The sequence below is a fragment of the Cetorhinus maximus genome, chromosome 24 (assembly GCF_964194155.1).
Source record: "Cetorhinus maximus chromosome 24, sCetMax3.hap1.1, whole genome shotgun sequence".
In the NCBI taxonomy this organism is placed as follows: Eukaryota; Metazoa; Chordata; class Chondrichthyes; order Lamniformes; family Cetorhinidae; genus Cetorhinus; species Cetorhinus maximus.
In genome coordinates this window covers 54,720,407-54,741,443 of record NC_135902.1, presented here as the reverse complement: position 1 = coordinate 54,741,443, position 21,037 = coordinate 54,720,407, and the positions used below count along the sequence as shown (strand labels likewise).

At 45.1% G+C, this 21,037-nt stretch overlaps 1 protein-coding gene across 1 annotated transcript in view; it reads right to left on the bottom strand.

The window, feature by feature from the left end:
* The window catches only part of LOC144667632 (ras-interacting protein 1-like), a 104,781-nt gene extending 88,908 nt beyond the window's left edge, over positions 1-15,873 (bottom strand). The window contains exon 1 of the mRNA XM_078529107.1: positions 15,626-15,873. Coding sequence (XP_078385233.1) covers positions 15,626-15,753 — 128 coding nt within the window. The 5' untranslated portion in view covers positions 15,754-15,873. The remainder of the gene's footprint in view (positions 1-15,625) is intronic.
* Between the last annotated feature and the right edge of the window lie 5,164 nt (positions 15,874-21,037).

Genomic DNA, 21,037 nt, shown 5'->3' with positions numbered 1-21,037 from the left:
AGTTGATTGGTTTGCCTTTCATAGTTGAATAACCTGCTTATACTTCTATCATTTCAGCACCTTTAGGAGGGGAGGGGACTTGTACCTCAGTGAGACTCAGCACCTTTGGGAGACTGGACGGTAGCAGAGTGCTAATGTTAATAGACTAATAATCCTGACAGCCACTAATTCTCCAGAGACAAGCTTTCAAATTCCACCCAGGCATCTGTGGGAATTTTTATTCAATTAATTAATAAATTTAGAATTAAAAATGTTAGTCTCATTAATAATGATAATGAAAATTACCAGATTGTTTTAAAAAACCCTTCTCATTCACTAATGTCCTTTAGGGAAGGAAATCTGCCGTCCTTACCTGGTCTGGCCTACATGTGACTCCAGACCCACAGCAATGAGGTTGACTTAACTGCCCTCTGAAATAGTTGAGCAAGGCAGCTGCATCAAACCGCTACAGGGAAAGGCACTGTGGGTGTACCTACACCACATGGACTGCAGCGGCTCAAGAAGGCAGCTCACCACCACCTTCTCAAGAGCAAATTTGGGATGAGCAATAAATACTGGCCTTTCCTGCGATGCTCACATCCCAAGAATAAAAGAAGGAGACATATTGTAGGAAAGAGCGACAATAGATAAAGGGGACGGTAACATAATGGTAACGTTACTGGGCTATCCAGAGACCTGGACTAATGCTCCACAGATACAAAAGGCCGGTTAAGAAAATAAAGATCACGAAATAGGAGGTTCAGCATCAGCGGATGAAGAATTGGCTTAAGGACAGAAAACAGCAAGTTATGATAAATGGTAGGTTTTCAGACTGGACGATGGTAGACAGTGGTGTTCCCCAAGGGTCAGTGCTAAGTCCGCTGCTTTTTTAATGTATATGTATAAATGCCTTGAACATTGGAATACAGAATAAAATAGAAGAGACAGGGGAAGGCGGTAGCGGAGTGGTAATGTCACTGGACTAGCAATTCAGAGGCCCAGGCTAATGCTCTAGAGACACGAGTTCAAATCCCACTACAGCAGCTGGTGGAATTTAGATTCAGTTAATAAATCTGGAATTAAAAGCTAGTCTCAATAATAGTGACCATGAAACCATTGTTGGATTGTCATAAAAACCTATCTGGTTCACTAATGCCCTTTAGGGAAGGAAATCTGCCGTCCTTACCTGGTCTGGCCCACATGTGACTGCAGACGCATGTCACATCCCACCAAAAAGAAGAAAGAAGAAATAAATGATATGAAGGTGCAGGGCCATTAACTGGAATTTCACATGAGCAGATATAAAAGGACAATTACTGAAACTGTGGTGTGTTGAGTTAGGAGGTGTATGCCCGTATTGCTCCATTCTGTAAATAGATGTAAGTCAGAGTAACGATTAGCTCCAGTAATCGTCCTCCACCAACTGGCTTTTTGGAATAGAACAGCTAGAATATCGTGTCCAGTTCTGGTCACCACACCTTAGGAAGGATTGTGGATCCATGACAGGATGCAGAGGAGCTTTACCAGAATGGTTCCAGGGATGGGGGATTTTTTTCCATAAGGTTAGGTTGGGGAAGCTGAACCTGTTCTCCTTGGAAAAAAGGAAAACAAGGGGGGATTTGATAGAAGTGTACAAGATTGTGACAGGTTTAAATAATGTAGACAAAGAAAAGCTGTTCCCATTAGCCGATGGTACAAGGACTAGGGAAACACAGATATAAGGGTTTGGGCAAGAGATGTAGAGGATGTGTGAGGAAGAATTTTTTTAATAAACACTGCAAGTGTAATGATCTGGAACTTGCTGCCTATGAGGCTGGTGGAAGCAGAGATGATTAATGACTTCAAAAATAAATTGGATAAGCACTTCAGGGAAATAAACTTGCAGGACTATGGGGAAGGAGTAGAGCAATGGGACTAACTGGACGACTCTACAGAGAGCTGAATGGCCTCCTTCTGTGCCACAATGACTATGGCCTGAGTTCAAAACCAACAATAGTGGCTGGTGGAATTTAAATTCAATTAATAAAATCTGGAATAAAAAGCTAGTCTTATTAATAATGATTATATAACTACCATATTATGGTAAAAACCCACCTGAGTCACTAATGTCCTTTAGGGAAGGAAATCTACTGTCCTTACCCGGTCTAGCCTATATGTGACTCCAGCCACAAAATGTGTTCAGTTCTGGTCACCAAACCTGGTGGTTGATTCTTAAATGCTCTCTGAAATTGCCTAAAAAGCCACTCAGTTTTATTAAACCACTACAGAAAAGTCTAATAAGATTAAAACCAGGTAGACCACCCAGCATCAACCTAGGCATTGGAAATGGCAAAAGAACACCCATGGGAACATAGCAATTAGTAGCAGGCCATTTTGTCCTTTGAGCCTGCTCTGCCTTTCAAGACCATGGCTGATCTGGTTGTGGTCTCAACTCCACTTTCCTGTCTGCCCCCCATAACCCTTGGCTCCCTTGCCTATCAAAAGATCTATCTAACTCAGCCTTGAATAAATTCAATGACCCAGCCTCCACTGCTTTCTGGGGAAGAGAATTCCATATACTAACGACCCTCTGAAAGAAAATTTTCCTCATCTCTGTCTTGAAAGGGAGACCTCTTAATCTTAAACTGTTTCCCCTATTCCAGTCTCCCACACAAGGTGAAACACCCTCCTAGTATCCACCCTATAAAGTCCCCTCAAGATCTTATATGTTCAATAAGATCACCTCTCATTTTTCGAAACTCCAATGGCTATAGGCCCAACCTGTTCAACCTTTCTTCATAGGATAAGCCCTTCATCCCAGGAATAAGTTGAGTGAACCTTCTCCGAAATGCTTCTAACATAGTCATATATTTTTTCAACTAAGGAGACCAAAACTGTACACAGTATTCCAGATGTGGTCTCACCAAGGTCCTGTACAGCTGCAGTAAAACTTCCCTAGTTTTATATTCAATTCCCCTTGCAATAAATGCCAACATTTCATTTGCCTTCCTAATCACTTGCTGTCCCTGCATACTAACTTTGTACCAGGACACCCAGATCCATCTCTTTCCTTTTCTTAGTGGCAGATGGAATACAGCGTGGGGAAGTGTGAGGTCATGCACTTTGGTAGGAAGAATAGAGGCATAGACTATTTTCTAAATGGGGAGAGAATTCAGAAATCTGGAGTGCAAAGGGACTTGGGAGTCCTAGTCCAGGATTCTCTTAAGGTTAACTTGCAGGTTGCGTCGGTAGTTAGGAAGGCAAATGCAATGTTGGCATTTATTTCGAGAGGACTAGAATATAAAAGCAGGGATGTGCTGCTGAGGCTTTATAAGACTCTGGTCAGACCACATTTAGAATATTGTGAGCAATTTTGGGCCCCGTATCTCAGGAAGGATGTTCTGGCCCTGGAGAGGGTCCAGAGGAGGTTCACGAGAACGATCCCAGGAATGAAAGGCTTAACATATGAGGAACGTTTGAGGACTCTGGGTCTAAACTCGATGGAGTTTAGAAGGATGAGGGGAGATCTGATTGAAACTTACAGAATACTGAAAGGCCTGGATAGAGCGGACGTGGGGAAGATGTTTCCATTAGTAGGAGAGACTAGGACCCGAGGGCACAGCCTCAGAGTAAAGGGAAGACCTTTTAGAACAGAGATGAGGAGAAACTTCTTTAGCCAGAGAGTGGTGAATCTATGGAATTCATTGCCACAGAAGGCTGTGGAGGTCAGGTCATTGAGTGTATTTAAGACCGAGATAGATAGGTTCTTGATTGGTAAGGGGATCAAAGGTTACGGGGAGAAGGCGGGAGAATGGGGTTGAGAAACTTATCAGCCCTGATTGAATGGTGGAGCAGATTCGATGGGCCGAATGGCCTAATTTCTGCTCCTATGTCTTATGGTCTCTCCTCTGTACCATTGAGTTCTGCAATCTCTCTCATTTAAATAGTATACTGTTTTTCTATTCTTCCTGCCAATGTGGACAAGTTCACATTTTCCCCATACTACAGTCCATCTGCCAAATTTTTGCCCACTCACTCAACCTGTCTATATCCCTTTACAGACTATCTACCTCCTCTTGACAACTAATTTTACTACCTATCTTTGTGTCATCAGCAAATTTAGCAACCATACCTTCAGCACCTTCATCCAAGTCATTGATATAGATTGTAAGTAGTTGAGGCCCCAGCACTGATCCTTGTGGCACTCCACTAGTTAAGAGTTTGCCAACTTGAAAAAGAACCATTTATTCCTACTCTCTGTTTCCTGTCAGCTAAGCAACCCTTTATCCATGCTGGTATGTTACCCCTGACCTACACCACGTGCTCTTATCTTGTGCAGTAACCTTTGATGTGGCACCTTATCAAATGCCTTTTGGAAATCCAAGTACAGTACATCTACAGGTTCCCTTTTATCCACCTTGCTTGTTACTTCCTCAAAGAACTCTAATAATTAGGTAAACACAATTTCTGTATCACAAAGTCATGTTGACTCAGCCCAATCTGATTATAATTTTCTTAGTATCCTGCTATAACCTCCTTAATAATTGATTCTAGCAATTTCCCTGTGACAAATGTTAGGTTAACTGGCCTATTGTTTCCTGCTTTCTGTCTCCTTCCTTTCTTGAATAAAGGTGCTACATTTGCTATTTGCCAATCTTTTGGGACCCTTCCAGAATCTAAGGAATCTTGAAAGATTATAACCAACGCCTCTACTATCTCTGCTGCCACTCCTTTTAAGATCCAGGGATACATGCCATCCAATCCTGGGGACATGGCAGCCTTTAGGTCCAATAGTTTTCCCAGCCCCTTTTCCCTGATGATGTCGTTTGTTTTAAGATTCTCCCTTTCTTCCACCTCTTGATTTTCAAGTATCTTTGGTAAGTTTCTAAGTCTTCTACAGTGGGGACAGATGCAAAATACATGTTCAACATCCCCGCCATCTCCTTGTTTCTCATTATCAATTTCCAGACTCACTCTCTTGAGGACCAACACTAACTTTAATTACTCTTTTCCTACTTAAAAACTTGTAGAAACTCTTACTATCTCCTTTTATATTACTACCTAGCTTTCTCTCATACTCTAATTTCTCCCTCGTTTTTTTAGTCATTCTTCGCTGGTCCTTAAAATCTGACCAATCTTCTGACCTACCACTAATCCTTGAAGAATTGTGCATAGGATTATATAGGATATATGGCACAGAAACAGGCCATTCAGTCCAACCAGTCCGTGCTGGCATCCATACTGTACTTGAGCCTCCTACTATATTTTTCCATCTATATCTATCAGCATAACCCTCCATTCCTTCTCCCTCCTATGCTTGTCTGGCTTCTCCTTAAATGTATCTATACTATTCACTTCAACCACCTTCTGTGATAGCAAGTTACACATTCTCACCACGCTTTGGGTAAAGATGATTCTCTGAATTCCCCATTGTATTTCTTGGTGACTATCTTATGCTTTGCCCGCAAGAGGAAACATTCTCTTTCTATCCACTCTATCAATACTTTTCCTAATTTTAAGGACCTCTATAGGTCAGCGGTCAGCCTTGTTTTTTCAAGAGAAAAGAGACCCAGTCTGTTAATCCTTTTCTGATATGTATACCCACACATTTCTGGTATTGCGACTGGAAGGCTGTTTCCAATAGGAGTTCCACAGGGCTCAGTGCTAGGTCCCTTGCTTTCTGTGGTATATATTAATGATTTGGAATTAAATGTAGGGGGAATGATCAAGAAAGTTGCAGACGACAAAAATGGGTCGCATGGTTGATAGTGAGGAGGGTAACTGTTTTATGCAGGAAGATGTCAATGGACTGGTCAGGTGGGCAGAAAAGTGGCAAATGGAATTCAACCTAGAGAAGTGTGAGGTAACGCAGTTGGGGAGGGCTAACAAAGCACAATAAATAGTGGAGTATACTGAAGTATAGAAAAAGTGAGGGACCTTGGAGTTGGAGGACACAAATAACATACCAGAACTGTTGGGGGACACAGGGTTTAGTGAGAGGGAGGAACTGAAAGAAATCAGTATTAGTAGGGAAATGGTTTGGGGAAATTGATGGGATTGAAGGCCGATAAATCCCCAGGGCCTGATAATCTACATCCCAGGGTACTTAAGGAAGTGGCCCTAGAAATAGTGGATGCATTGGTGGTCATCTTCCGAGATTCTATAGACTCTGGAACAGTTCCTACAGGTTGGAGGATAGCTAACGTAACCCCACTATTTAAAAAGGGAGGTAGAGAGAAAACAGGGAATTATAGACCAGTCAGCCTGACATCGGTAGTGGGGAAAATTCTAGATTCCATTATAAAAGATTTAATAGCTGAGCACTTGGAAAACAGTGGCAGAATCGGACAGAGTCAGCATGGATTTACAGAAGGGAAATCATGCTTGACAAATCTACTGGAATTTTTTGAGGATGTAACTAGTAGAGTGGATGAGGGGGAGCCAGTGGATGTGGTTTATTTGGACTTTCAGAAGGCTTTCGACAAAGTCCCACATAAGAGATAGGCATGTAAAATTAAAGCGCATGGGATTGGGGGTAGTGCATTGAGATGGATAAAAAACTGGTTGGCAGACAGGAAACAAAGTGTAGGAATAAACAGGTCTTTTTCCAAATGGCAGGCAGAGATTAGTGGGGTACCACAGGGATCGGTGCTGGGACCCCAGCTATTCACAATATATATTAATGATTTAGATGAGGGAACTAAATGTCATATCTCCAAATTTGCAGATGACACAAAGCTGGGTGGGAGGGTGAGCTGTGAGGAGGATGCAGAGATGCTTCAGTGTGATTTGGACAAGCTGAGTGAGTGGGCAAATGCATGGCAGATGCAGTGTAATGTGGATAAATGTGAGGTTATCCACTTTGGTAGCAAAAACAGGAAGGCAGATTATTATCTGAATGGCTATAAATTGAGAGAGGGGAATGTGCAATGAGACCTGGGTGTCCTCATACACCAGTCACTGAAGGTAAGCATGCAGATGCAGCAGGTGGTAAAGAAGGCAAATGGTATGTTGGCCTTCATAGCGAGAGGATTCGAGTACAGGAGCAGGGATGTCTTGCTGCAATTATACAGGGCCTTGGTGAGACCACACCTGGAATATTGTGCGCAGTTTTGGTCTCCTTATCTGAGGAAGGATGTTCTTGCTATAGAGGGAGTGCAGTGAAGGTTTACCCGACTGATTCCTGGGATGGCGGGACTGACATATGAGGAGAGATTGAGCCGGTTAGGATTATATTTGCTGGAGCTCAGAAGAATAGAAACCTATAAAATTCTAACAGGACTAGACAGGGTAGATGCAGGAAGGATGTTCCCGATGGTGGGGGAGTCCAGAAACAGGGGTCACAGTCTGAGGATACGGGGTAGATCATTTAGGACTGAGATGAGGAGAAATTTCTTCACCCAGAGAGTGGTGAACCTGTGGAATTCGCTACCACAGAAAGTAGTTGAGGCCAAAACATTGTATGTTTTCAAGGAGTTAGATATAGCTCTTGGGGCAAAAGAGATCAAAGGATATGGGGAGAAAGCGGGAGTAGGCTATTGAGTTGGATGATCAGCCATGATCATAATGAATGGCGGAGCAGGCTCAAAGAGCTGAATGGCCTACTCCTGCTCCTATTTGCTTTGTTTCTATGTTTCTATGAATGTCCACAGATCCCTGAAGGTAGCAGGGCAGGTTGATAAGGTGAAATGGAATAATGACACATGGAATCTTTACTTCTATTAGTCTGGGTATAGAATGAAAGAGCAGTGAGGTTATGCTGGAACCGTATAAATCGTTAGTTAGGCCACAACGGGAGTACTGTTTTCTGTTCTGGTCACCTCAAAACAGGAAGGAGGTAATTGCACTGGTGAGGGTACCGAGCAGATTTATGAGGATTTGCCAGAACGGGGAAATTGCAGCTATGAAAGATTGGATAGGCTGGGGTTGTTCACCTTGGAACTGAGGAGGCTGAGGGGAGATTTGATTGAGATGTACAAAATTATGAGGGGCTGGGATAGAGGTTTTTTTTTATTCATTCATGGGATTTGGGTGTCACTGGCTGGGCCTATTTACCTTAGCAGCGAGGTCAGTGACTAGGGGGCAGAGATTGAAAGTGATTGGTAGAAAGATTAGAGGGGAAATGAGGAAAACATTTTTTCACCCAGAGGCTGGTAGGGGTCTGGAACTCACTACCTGAAGGGGTAGTAGAGGCAGAAACCCTCAGCTCATTTAAAAGGTATCTGGAAATGCACCTCAAGTGCCGGAACCTGCAGGGCCAAGGAGCAAATGCTGGAAAGTGGGATTGGGTCGGGGGGCTCGTTTCTCGGCCGGCACAGATACGATGGGCCAAGTGGTCTCTCCAGTGCCTCTATATCCTTTTTATAATATGGTGACCAAAACTGAATGCAGTGCTCTCTAAAAATGTGGTCTAATCAAGGTTCAATATAGGTTTAATATAACCTCCCAACTTTTCAATTCTATCCCACCAGAAATACAGCCTGGAGCTTGCTTTGCTTTTTTTGTGGCTAACCTGTGGCACAACTTTAAATAATTGATGTATTTGTACTCTGAGATCCCTTTTACGCCTCTACTCCACCTAAACTTCCAAGTATTCTATTCTTCCTATCAAAATGTACTATCTCACCGTTATCTGTGCTAAACTTAATTTCTCAATTATTTACCCATTCTGCAGGTTTATTAATGTCCTCCTGTAATTTGTTGCAGTCCTCCTCAGTATTGACTAACCCCCTCCTCAGTATTGGCTAACCCCCTCCTCAGTATTGGCTAACCCCCTCCTCAGTATTGGCTAACCCCCTCCTCAGTATTGACTAACCCCCTCCTCAGTATTGACTAACCCCCTCCTCAGTATTGGCTAACCCCCTCCTCAGTATTGACTAACCCCCTCCTCAGTATTGACTAACCCCCTCCTCAGTATTGGCTAACCCCCTCCTCAGTATTGACTATCCCCCTCCAATTTTGTGTCATCCACAAATTAAGAAATGTAATTTTTGATTTCAAAGTAAATGGTGAACAGCAGTGGTCCCAGCGCTGATCCTTGTGGAACACCACTTCCCACCTTCTGCCACCCTTCACTCTCACGCTCTACTTCCTGTCTTGAAGCCAGCTAGCAGTCCATTCTGTCCCTTGTCCCCTGGCTCCACATTCTCTGACCTTATTCATCAGTCTCTTATGGGACACCTTATCAAAGGCCTTTTGAAAATCCAGATAAATGACATCTACTGAATTCCCATTGTCTACTCTCACTGCTCTCTCCTCAAAATATTCAATAAGGTTGGTCAAGCAAGATTTTCCCTTTTGAAATCCATGCTAGCTATTTATTATTATATTTCCCATTTCTTGATGTTCTTCTATTCCATTATCTTTCATAACATCAATGTTAAGCTGGCTGGTCTATTATTCCCTGGACATGCTCTGTCCCTCTTCTTAAATATAGGGATGACATTAGCTATCCACCAGTCCTCTGGTACTACACCTTTTTCTAATGTATTATTAAATATGTGTAGTAATGCCTTTGCTATCATTTTAAAAAATGTGGATGCAATCCATCTGAACCAGGAGCTTCATCTTCTTTGAGTTTTGTTAGTTTATTCAATACATACCCTTTTTTATTTTAAATACACTATCTCATTACTCATCGCATCTTTCAAAGTCATGTCTACCTGTTTTATCTCCCTGATGAATACTGAAACAAAATAATTATTTACTATATCATTACCTGTGATATTACCCTATCTATCCTTTAATGGTCCTATTCTCATCACATTGCTTAGAAAATATTTTACTACAGTAAAGTTCCACCTTTTACGACTTCCTTGTTTGCATTTTCACTTATGCATGCATTGTATTTTGTACACCACATTGTCCATCGCTTGAGCAATGTTCACTTATCCACGTTTGAAATGTCCGAATCTCTACATTGATTCTTTGACAGGTACACCCTTTGAGCACAGCTCGAGTGTGGGGTCGGTTAATTTACTATGAGACAGTAGGAATAGACTGGATATCAAGTGATTTGTCTCTTCTCAGAGAGTAATGAGGCTCTGGAATACAATACAGGCTGGTGTGGTGGGTGCTGACACTCCGAATACTATCAGAGGGAACTGGACTAGTTCCTATCGATGACAGAAATCACATAAAACAGAATGCAAGTGTCTTTATAAATCTTTGTAATCCTTGGTTCACGTGACCACTTTGGCTGGTTTCAGTGACCTGAGGGGGATTCGGAGAGGAATTTTCCAGGGTATATTTTACCCCTTGGTAGCCCTGGGTATTTCTCTTTTTCATTGACTGCGATTTTTAAATGGGTTGCGAATAAAACTGCTAGTGTTGGAAATTAGAAACAAAAAGCAAAAACGTGGAGTACCTGTATACACAGCAGGTCTAACAGCTTCAGGTGAAGAGAAACACAGCTTTTTGTAGAGTACTGTAACAGCCCTTAACAATGCTGCTCTCACGTTGCTGGAACCTAAACAATTGAGTCCCATTCAAAAGCATGTTCCTCCTTTGCAATTTCGCCGTTTGTAGGGTTTCGCTGGAACGTAACTCCCGTCAATGGCGGGACTTTACTGTATTTTGTTTTATGTTCCTTGATAATTTAAGTTCATGGTTCCTCTTTGCCTTCCTAGCTGCTTTTTTGACTTCTCTCCCAATCTTTTCAGGTATTCAACTATAATCTGTAATCTCATGATCTGGCATAGCCCTCAGTCTGCCACTGTCATCAAGCCAGAGAACCAACCCCGGTTCAAGGAGGAGTGCAGGAGGGCATGCCAGAACACAAGAACATAAGAAATAGGAGCAGGAGTAGGCCATTCGGCCCCTCAAGCCTGTCCCGCCATTCAGTAAGATCATGGCTGATCTGCCCCAGGCCTCAACTCCTCTTTCGTGCCAGGTCCTCATAGCCCTCAATTCCCTGAAATTTTAAAAATCTACCTCCCCTTTAAATATTTTCAGTAATCGAGCCGCCACAACTCTCTAAGGTAGAGAATTCCAGACATTCACTACCCTCAGAGAAGAAATTCCTTCGCATCTCAGTTTTAAATGAGTGCCCCCTTATTCTGTAATGATGTCCCCTAGTTCGCAGACTATATTTTTTATTTTTTATTCATTCAGGATGTGGGCGTCACTGGCAAGGCCGGAAGTCATTACCCATCCTTAATTGCCCTTGAGAAGGCGGTGGTGAGCTGCCTTCTTGAACCGCTGCAGCATATCTAAAATGAGGTGGCAACCTGGTGAAGCTACATCACAGGACTACATGTATGCTGAACAAAGGAAGCAGCAAGCAATAGACAGAGCAAAGTGATCCCACAACCAACAGAGCAGATCTGAGCTCTGCAGTCCTGCTACATCTAGTTGTGAAAGGTGGTGGACAATTAAACAACTAACCGGGAGAGGCTCCAAAAACATCCCCATCCTCAATGATGGGGGAGCCCAGCACATCAGTGCAAAAGACAAGGCTGCAACATTTACAACCATCTTCCGTCAGTAGTGCTGAATGGACAATCCATTTCGGCCTCCTCCGGACGCCAGTCTTCAGCCAATTTGATTCACTCCATGTGATATCAAGAAACGCTAAAGGCACTGGATACTGCAAAGGCTACAGGCCTTGACAATATTCCAGCCGTTGCACTGAAGACTTGTGCTCCAGAACTAGCCAAGCCCCTAGCCAAGCTTCCAGTACAGCTACAACACTGGCAACTACCCAAGAATATGGAAAATTGCCCAGGTATGTCCAGTCCACAAAAAGGATAAAATCAATCTGGTCAATTACTACCCAATCAGTCTACTCTCGATCATCAGCAAAGTGATGGAAGGTGTCAAAAACAGGGTTATCAAGCAGCACTTACACCACAACATACTGCTCAGCAATGCTCTGTTTGGATTCTGCCAAGGCCACCCAACTGCTGACCTCATTACAGCCTTGGTCCAAACATGAATAAAAGAACTAAATTCAAGAAATGAGGTGAGATAGACTGCCCTTGACATCAAGGCAGCATTTGACCGAGTGTGGCATCAAGGAGCCCTAACAAAACTGGAGTCAATGTGAATCGGGGGAAGTCCTCCGCTGGTTGGAGTCATACCCAGCACAATGGAAGATGGTTGTGGTTGTTGGAGGTCAATCATCTCAGCTCCAGGACATCACTGCAGGAGTTCCTCAGGGTAGGGTCCTCGGCCCAACCATCTTCAGCTACTTCATCAATGACCTTCCTTCCATCATAAGGTCAGAAGTAGGGATGTTCACTGATGATTGCACAATGCACCATTCGCAACTCCTCTGATACTGAAGCAGTCCATGTCCAAATGCAGCAAGACTCGGACAATATCCAGGCTTGAGCTGATAAATGGCAAGTACCATTCGCACCACACAAGTCTAAAGCAATGACCATCTCCAACAAGAAATAATCTAACCATCTCCCCATGACATTCAATGGCATTACCATAATTGAATCCCCCACTATCAACATCCTGGGGGGTTATTATTGACAAGAAACTGAACTGGACTAGCCACATAAATACTGTGGCTACAAGAGAAGGTCAGAGGCTAGGAATCCTGCAGCAAATAACTCATCTCCTGACTCCCCAAAGCCTATCCACCATCTACAAGGCACAAGTCAGGAGTATAATGGAATACTCCCCACTTGCCTGGATGAGTGCAGCTCCAACAACACTCAAGAAGCTTGACACCATCCAGGACTAAGCAGCCAGCTTGAGTGGCACCACATCCACAAACATTCACTCTCTCCACCATCGACACACAGTGACAGCAGTATATACCATCTACAAGATGCACTACAGCAACTCACCAAGGCTCCTTTGACAGCACCTTCCAAACCCACGACCTCTACCACCTAGAAGGACAAGAGCAGCAGATGCATGGGAACACCAGCACCTGGGAGTTCCCCTCAAAGTCACTCATCATCCTGACTTGGAAATATATCGCCGTTCCTTCACTGTCGCTGGGTCAAAATCCTGGAACTCCCTTCCTAACAGCACTGTGGGTGTACCTACACCACATGGACTGCAGCGGTTCAAGAAGGCAGCTCAACCCCACCTTCCGAAGGGTGATTAGGGATGGGAAACAAATGCTAGCTTTGCCAGCGACACCCACATCCCACAAAAGAATGAAAAAAAGATATGAAACCCAATCGCATGCACAAATCTGCCTATATCCTAAACACAAACCCTCTTCATTTAACTCCTGATGAATAGCACCAATGGCCTTTCCTGTCCCCAGACTCTTGCTCTCCCAGAATCCTGTGTGAGTGAGATAGAGAATCACTGGAGCCTGACTATTGGTTAATAATTAGCCACGTGCTTTGGTCAGAGTGTACCAGCTGATATCTGAGTGCCAGCATGTTGACATATGCAGCAGTCATTCCCTCCATCCTGCACAGACCCTCAGCATGCCCTAGACTGTCACAATGTGGAGAAGAGCTTAATGCTGGCATCTGAGTTTAAAGAAATCACTGGCTCCAATTTAGTCTAATATGGAATGAAAATCAAAGCCCTTTTCAGGAACAGGGCCCAGTGTCTGGGTAGCAAAAACTACCAACTCTAGTGAAACTCCCTCCTCTGAACCAAGACTTGCCAACGCAAATCTGGGCCATCAGTGACACAAGCAGTGGGTGTGTTGGGAAGCTGATGGCTATCAATGGTCCATTTCTGGTCAGTCTCCATTCCATGTGACATGTGATTAGATCTCTCCCACTGCAAACCCAACATTTCCTGACACACACATTTCCAGTCTCTGTCACACAGAGCAAGACACAGTACATCGCTATAGTACAAATCCATCTGCTCCAAACAGTTCTGAAGAGAAGTCAGATTGGATTCAAAATGTTAACTCTGTTTCCCATTCCCCAGATCCTGCCAGATCCTGAGTTCTTCCAGCACTTTCCGTTTTAATTCCGATCTCCAGCATCTGCAGCATTTTGCTTTCACTCCAAACAGATGCTTGGTCAGTGCCTAAAAGATTTACATTTTAAAATAACATTTTGTCCCTTCTGACTCCTTTCCAAAAACTATTTAATGCTGCCTATTTCCATTTCACTTTAAATATATCCTTCTCTTTTTCCTGCTTTCTTCATGTGTCCTCATACTCTTGTCCCTCCCACAGGTTTTCACTCTTTCACTATTTCTCTCGTCTCTTCTCCTGCAACTTCCCGACCTATTTGTTTCTCTCTCTCACATTATTTCTCTCCCCACAGGTCCCTTTTTCTCTCTTCTCTCTGTCCGTTCTCCTCTTTCTCTCTCCCTCACTCCTCAGTCCCAGTTCTCTCTCTCTCTCTGTCTGTCTCTCGGTCCCAGTTTCTGTCTCTCTCTCTCTCGGTCCCGGTTTCTCTCTTTCCCTCTCTCTCGGTCCCGGTTTCTCTCTTTCTCTCTCTCTCGGTCCCAGTTTCTCTCTCTGGGTCCCAGTTTCTCTCTCTCGGCCCCAGTTTCTCTCTCTCGGCCCCAGTTTCTCTCTCTCGGTCCCAGTTTCTCTCTCTCGGTCCCAGTTACTCTCTCTCTGTCCCAATTTCTCTCTCTTTCTCGGTCCCAGTTTCTCTTTCTCTCTCTCTCTCAGTCCCAGTTTCTCTCTCCCTCTCAGTCCCAGTTTCTCTCTCCCTCTCAGCCCCAGTTTCTCTCTCCCTCTCAGCCCCAGTTTCTCTCTCTCTCTCAGTCCCAGTTTCTCTCTCTCTCTCTCAGTCCCAGTTTCTCTCTCTCTCTCTCTCAGTCCCAGTTTCTCTCTCTCTCTCTCTCAGTCCCAGTTTCTCTCTCTCTCTCAGTCCCAGTTTCTCTCTCTCTCTCAGTCCCAGTTTCTCTCTCTCTCTCAGTCCCAGTTTCTCTCTCTCTCTCAGTCCCAGTTTCTCTCTCTCTCTCAGTCCCAGTTTCTCTCTCTCTCAGTCCCAGTTTCTCTCTCTCTCTCTCTCTCTCTCAGTCCCAGTTTCTCTCTCTCTCGGTCCCAGTTTCTCTCTCTCTCGGTCCCAGTTTCTCTCTCTCTCGGTCCCAGTTTCTCTCTCTCTCGGTCCCAGTTTCTCTCTCTCTCGGTCCCAGTTTCTCTTTCTCTTGGTCCCAGTTTCTCTCTCTCTTGGTCCCAGTTTCTCTCTCTCTCTCTCTTGGTCCCAGTTTCTCTCTCTCTCTCTTGGTCCCAGTTTCTCTCTCTCTTGGTCCCAGTTTCTCTCTCTCTCTCTCTTGGTCCCAGTTTCTCTCTCTCTCTTGCTCCCAGTTCCTCTCTCTCTCTCTCTCGCTCCCAGTTTCTCTCTCTCTCTCTCTCTCTCGCTCCCAGTTTCTCTCTCTCTCTCTTGGTCCCAGTTTCTCTCTCTCTCTCTCTCTTGGTCCCAGTTTCTCTCTCTCTCTCTTGGTCCCAGTTTCTCTCTCTCTCTCTTGGTCCCAGTTTCTCTCTCTCTCTCTCGGTCCCAGTTTCTCTCTCTCTCTCGGTCCCAGTTTCTCTCTCTCTCTCTCTTGGTCCCAGTTTCTCTCTCTCTCTCTCTCTTGGTCCCAGTTTCTCTCTCTCTCTCTCTTGGTCCCAGTTTCTCTCTCTCTTGGTCCCAGTTTCTCTCTCTCTTGGTCCCAGTTTCTCTCTCTCTCTCTCTCTTGGTCCCAGTTTCTCTCTCTCTTGGTCCCAGTTTCTCTCCCTCCCTCTGCTCCTGGCTGTGAGCAGGAAGCTCTTTTGAGTTCTCATACTTACAGCAGGGATCCGTTGCTGTGTTTCCTGCCGAACCTCGCCAGTCTCCTCTTGGGTGAATTGATGAGTAACCCCACGGGGAAGTTGAGGCTTTGCCGGGAGAGGTTGCTGCCCCGCTCTCCGGACAACATGGTCCAGACTTGCTCCTTACTCTTGCCCCGCTCTCCAGTCCAGCGGCTCCGCTCTCATTCCCGGACCTGTAACCAGTCCCAGGGAGATCAATGGGAACCTGTGGGTGCAGCAGCCTCTCCCTCTCCCTCTCTCTCTCCCTCTCCCTCTCCAGCTCCTTCCAATAACTCAACAACTTTCTGTACAAACAAAAACCAGCCCCGCTCCAAATATTCCGCCGCTTTTCCAGGTCGAGTCGCTCCTTCCCCGACTTTCCGGGACTGGCTGGAGCTCAGAATGAGATCCCTGTTCCTTTTGGCTCAACTTTCCCGTTAGATTTCAGTCCGAGACCGGGGGTGGAATAGAGACACCAAGTGGCCGCTTTAATGGCACAGGGAAGGAGCAACTCCAGACTCAATCCCGGACTAAACCCAGACTCAATCCCGGACTAAACCCAGACTCAATCCCGGACTAAACCCAGACTCAATCCCGGACTAAACCCAGACTCAATCCCGGACTAAACCCAGACTCAATCCCGGACTAAACCCAGACTCAATCCCGGACTAAACCCAGACTCAATCCCGGACTAAACCCAGACTCAATCCCGGACTAAACCCAGACTCAATCCCGGACTAAACCCAGACTCAATCCCGGACTAAACCCAGACTCAATCCTGGACTAAACCCAGACTCAATCCTGGATTAAACCCAGACTCAATCCTGGACTAGACTCCAGACTCAATCCTGGACTAAACCCCAGACTCAATCCTGGACTAGACTCCAGACTCAATCCCGGACTAAACCCAGACTCAATCCTGGACTAAACCCAGACTCAATCCTGGATTAAACCCAGACTCAATCCTGGACTAAACCCCAGACTCAATCCTGGACTAGACTCCAGACTCAATCCTGGACTAAACCCAGACTCAATCCTGGATTAAACCCAGACTCAATCCCGGATTAAACCCAGACTCAATCCCGGATTAAACCCAGACTCAATCCCGGACTAAACCCAGACTCAATCCCGGACTAAACCCAGACTCAATCCCGGACTAAACCCAGACTCAATCCCGGACTAAACCCAGACTCAATCCCGGACTAAACCCAGACTCAATCCCGGACTAAACCCAGACTCAATCCTGGATTAAACCCAGACTCAATCCCGGACTAAACCCAGACTCAATCCTGGACTAAACCCAGACTCAATCCTGGATTAAACCCAGACTCAATCCCGGACTAAACCCAGACTCAATCCTGGATTAAACCCAGACTCAATCCTGGATTAAACCCAGACTCAATCCTGGATTAAACCCCAGACTCAATCCTGGACTAAACCCAGACTCAATCCTGGATTAAACCCAGACTCAATCCTGGATTAAACCCCAGACTCAATCCTGGACTAGACTCCAGACTCAATCCTGGACTAAACCCCAGACTCAATCCTGGACTAGACTCCAGACTCAATCCTGGATTAAACCCCAGACTCAATCCTGGACTAAACCCAGACTCAATCCTGGATTAAACCCCAGACCCAATCCTGGATTAAACTCCAGACTCAATCCTGGACTAAACCCAGACTCAATCCTGGACTAAACCCAGACTCAATCCTGGATTAAACCCAGACTCAATCCTGGATTAAACCCAGACTCAATCCCGGACTAAATCCAGACTCAATCCTGGACTAAACCCAGACTCAATCCCGGATTAAACCCAGACTCAATCCCGGATTAAACCCAGACTCAATCCCGGACTAAACCCAGACTCAATCCTGGACTAAACTCCAGACTCAATCCTGGATTAAACCCAGACTCAATCCTGGATTAAACCCAGACTCAATCCTGGACTACACTCCAGACTCAATTCTGGATTAAACTCCAGACTCAATCCCGGACTAAACCCAGACTCAATCCTGGACTAAACCTAGACTCAATCCTGGACTAAACCCAGACTCAATCCTGGATTAAACCCAGACTCAATCCTGGTCTAAACCCAGACTCAATCCCGGATTAAACCCAGACTCAATCCTGGATTAAACCCAGACTCAATCCTGGATTAAACGCAGACTCAATCCTGGACTAGACTCCAGACTCAATCCTGGATTAAACTCCAGACTCAATCCCGGACTAAACCCAGACTCAATCCTGGACTAAACCCAGACTCAATCCTGGACTAAACTCCACACTCAATCCTGGACTAAACCCAGACTCAATCCTGGACTAAACCCAGACTCAATCCTGGACTAAACTCCAGACTCAATCCTGGACTATACCCAGACTCAATCCCGGACTAAACCGAGACTCAATCCTGGACTAAACTCCAGACTCAATCCCGGACTAAATCCAGACTCAATCCTGGACTAGACTCCAGACTCAATCCTAAACTCCAGACTCAATCCTGGACTAAACCCAGACTCAATCCTGAACTAGACTCCAGACTCAATCCTAAACTCCAGACTCAATCCTGGACTAAACCCAGACTCAATCCTGGACTAAACCCAGACTCAATCCCGGACTAAACCCAGACTCAATCCTGGACTAGACTCCAGACTCAATCCAAAACTCCAGACTCAATCCTGGACTAAACCCAGACTCAATCCTGGACTAAACCCAGACTCAATCCTGGACTAAACCCAGACTCAATCCTGGACTAAACCCCAGACTCAATCCTGGACTAAACCAAGACTCAATCCTGGACTAGACTCCAGACTCAATCCTAAACTCCAGACTCAATCCTGGACTAAACCCAGACTCAATCCTAAACTCCGGACTCAATCCTGGACTAAACCCAGACTCAATCCTGAACTAAACCCAGACTTAATCCTGGACTAAACCCAGACTCAATCCTGGACTAAACCCAGACTCAATCCTGGACTAAACTCCAGACTCAATCCTGGACTAAACTCCAGACTCAATCCTGGACTAAACTCCAGACTCAATCCTGGACTAAACTCCAGACTCAATCCTGGACTAAACTCCAGACTCAATCCTGGACTAAACTCCAGACTCAATCCTGGACTAAACTCCAGACTCAATCCTAAACTCCAGATTCAATCCTGGACTAAACTCCAGACTCAATCCTGGACTAAACTCCAGACTCAATCCTGGACTAAACTCCAGACTCAATCCTAAACTCCAGACTCAATCCTGGACTAAACTCCAGACTCAATCCTAAACTCCAGACTCAATCCTGGACTAAACCCCAGACTCAATCCTGGATTAAACCCAGACTCAATCCTGGATTAAACCCAGACTGAATCCTGGACTAAACTCCAGACTCAATCCTGGATTAAACCCAGACTCAATCCTGGACTAAACTCCAGACTCAATCCTGGATTAAACCCCAGACTGAATCCTGGATTAAACCCCAGACTGAATCCTGGATTAAACCCCAGACTCAATCCTGGATTAAACCCCAGGCTCAATCCTGGATTAAACCCAGACTGAATCCTGGATTAAACCCCAGACTGAACCCTGGACTAAACTCCAGACTCAATCCTGGACTAAACTCCAGACTCAATCCTGGACTAAACTCAAGACTGAATCCTGGAGTAAACTCCAGACTCAATCCTGGACTAAACTCCAGACTGAATCCGGGACTAAAGGCCAGACTGAATCCTGGACTAAACTCTAGACTCAATCCTGGATTAAACTCCAGACTCAATCCTGGACTAGACTCCAGACTCAATCCTGGATTAAACCCCAGACTCAATCCTGGATTAAACTCCAGACTGAATCCTGGATTAAACCCCAGACTGAATCCTGGATTAAACTCCAGACTGAATCCTGGATTAAACCCCAGACTGAATCCTGGATTAAACCCCAGACTGAATCCTGGACTAAACTCCAGACTGAATCCTGGATTAAACTCCAGACTGAATCCTGGACTAAACTCGAGACTGAATCCTGGACTAAACTCCAGACTGAATCCTGGACTAAACTCCAGACTGAATCCTGGACTAAATTCGAGACTGAATCCTGGACTAAACCCCAGACTGAATCCTGGATTAAACCCCAGACTGAATCCTGGACTAAACTCCAGACCGAATCCTGGATTAAACCCCAGACCGAATCCTGGACTAAACCCCAGACTGAATCCTGGACTAAACTCCAGACTGAATCTTGGACTAAAGTCCAGACTGAATCCTGGACTAAACTCCAGACTCAATCCTGGACTAAACCCCAGACTCAATCCTGGACTAAACTCCAGACTCAATCCTGGACTAAACTCCAGACTCAATCCTGGACTAAACTCCAGACTGAAACCTGGACTAAACCCCAGACTGAATCCTGGACTAAACTCCAGACTGAATCCTGGACTAAACCCCAGACTGAATCCTGGACTAAACTCCAGACTCAATCATGGACTAAACCACAGACTGAATCCTGGATTAAGCTCCAGACTGAATCCTGGATTAAACTCCGGACTGAATCCTGGACTAAACCCCAGACTGAATCCTGGACTAAACTCCAGACTCAATCCTGGACTAAACTCCAGACTCAATCCTGGACTAAACTCCAGACTCAATCCTGGACTAAACTCCAGACTCAATCCTGGACTAAACTCCAGACTCAATCCTAAACTCCAGACTCAATCCTGGACTAAACTCCAGACTCAATCCTAAACTCCAGACTCAATCCTGGACTAAACCCCAGACTCAATCCTGGATTAAACCCAGACTCAATCCTGGATTAAACCCAGACTGAATCCTGGACTAAACTCCAGACTCAATCCTGGATTAAACCCAGACTCAATCCTGGACTAAACTCCAGACTCAATCCTGGATTAAACCCCAGACCGAATCCTGGACTAAACCCCAGACTGAATCCTGGACTAAACTCCAGACTGAATCTTGGACTAAAGTCCAGACTGAATCCTGGACTAAACTCCAGACTCAATCCTAAACTCCAGACTCAATCCTGGACTAAACCCCAGACTCAATCCTGGATTAAACCCAGACTCAATCCTGGATTAAACCCAGACTGAATCCTGGACTAAACTCCAGACTCAATCCTGGATTAAACCCAGACTCAATCCTGGACTAAACTCCAGACTCAATCCTGGATTAAACCCCAGACTGAATCCTGGATTAAACCCCAGACTGAATCCTGGATTAAACCCCAGACTCAATCCTGGATTAAACCCCAGGCTCAATCCTGGATTAAACCCAGACTGAATCCTGGATTAAACCCCAGACTGAACCCTGGACTAAACTCCAGACTCAATCCTGGACTAAACTCCAGACTCAATCCTGGACTAAACTCAAGACTGAATCCTGGAGTAAACTCCAGACTCAATCCTGGACTAAACT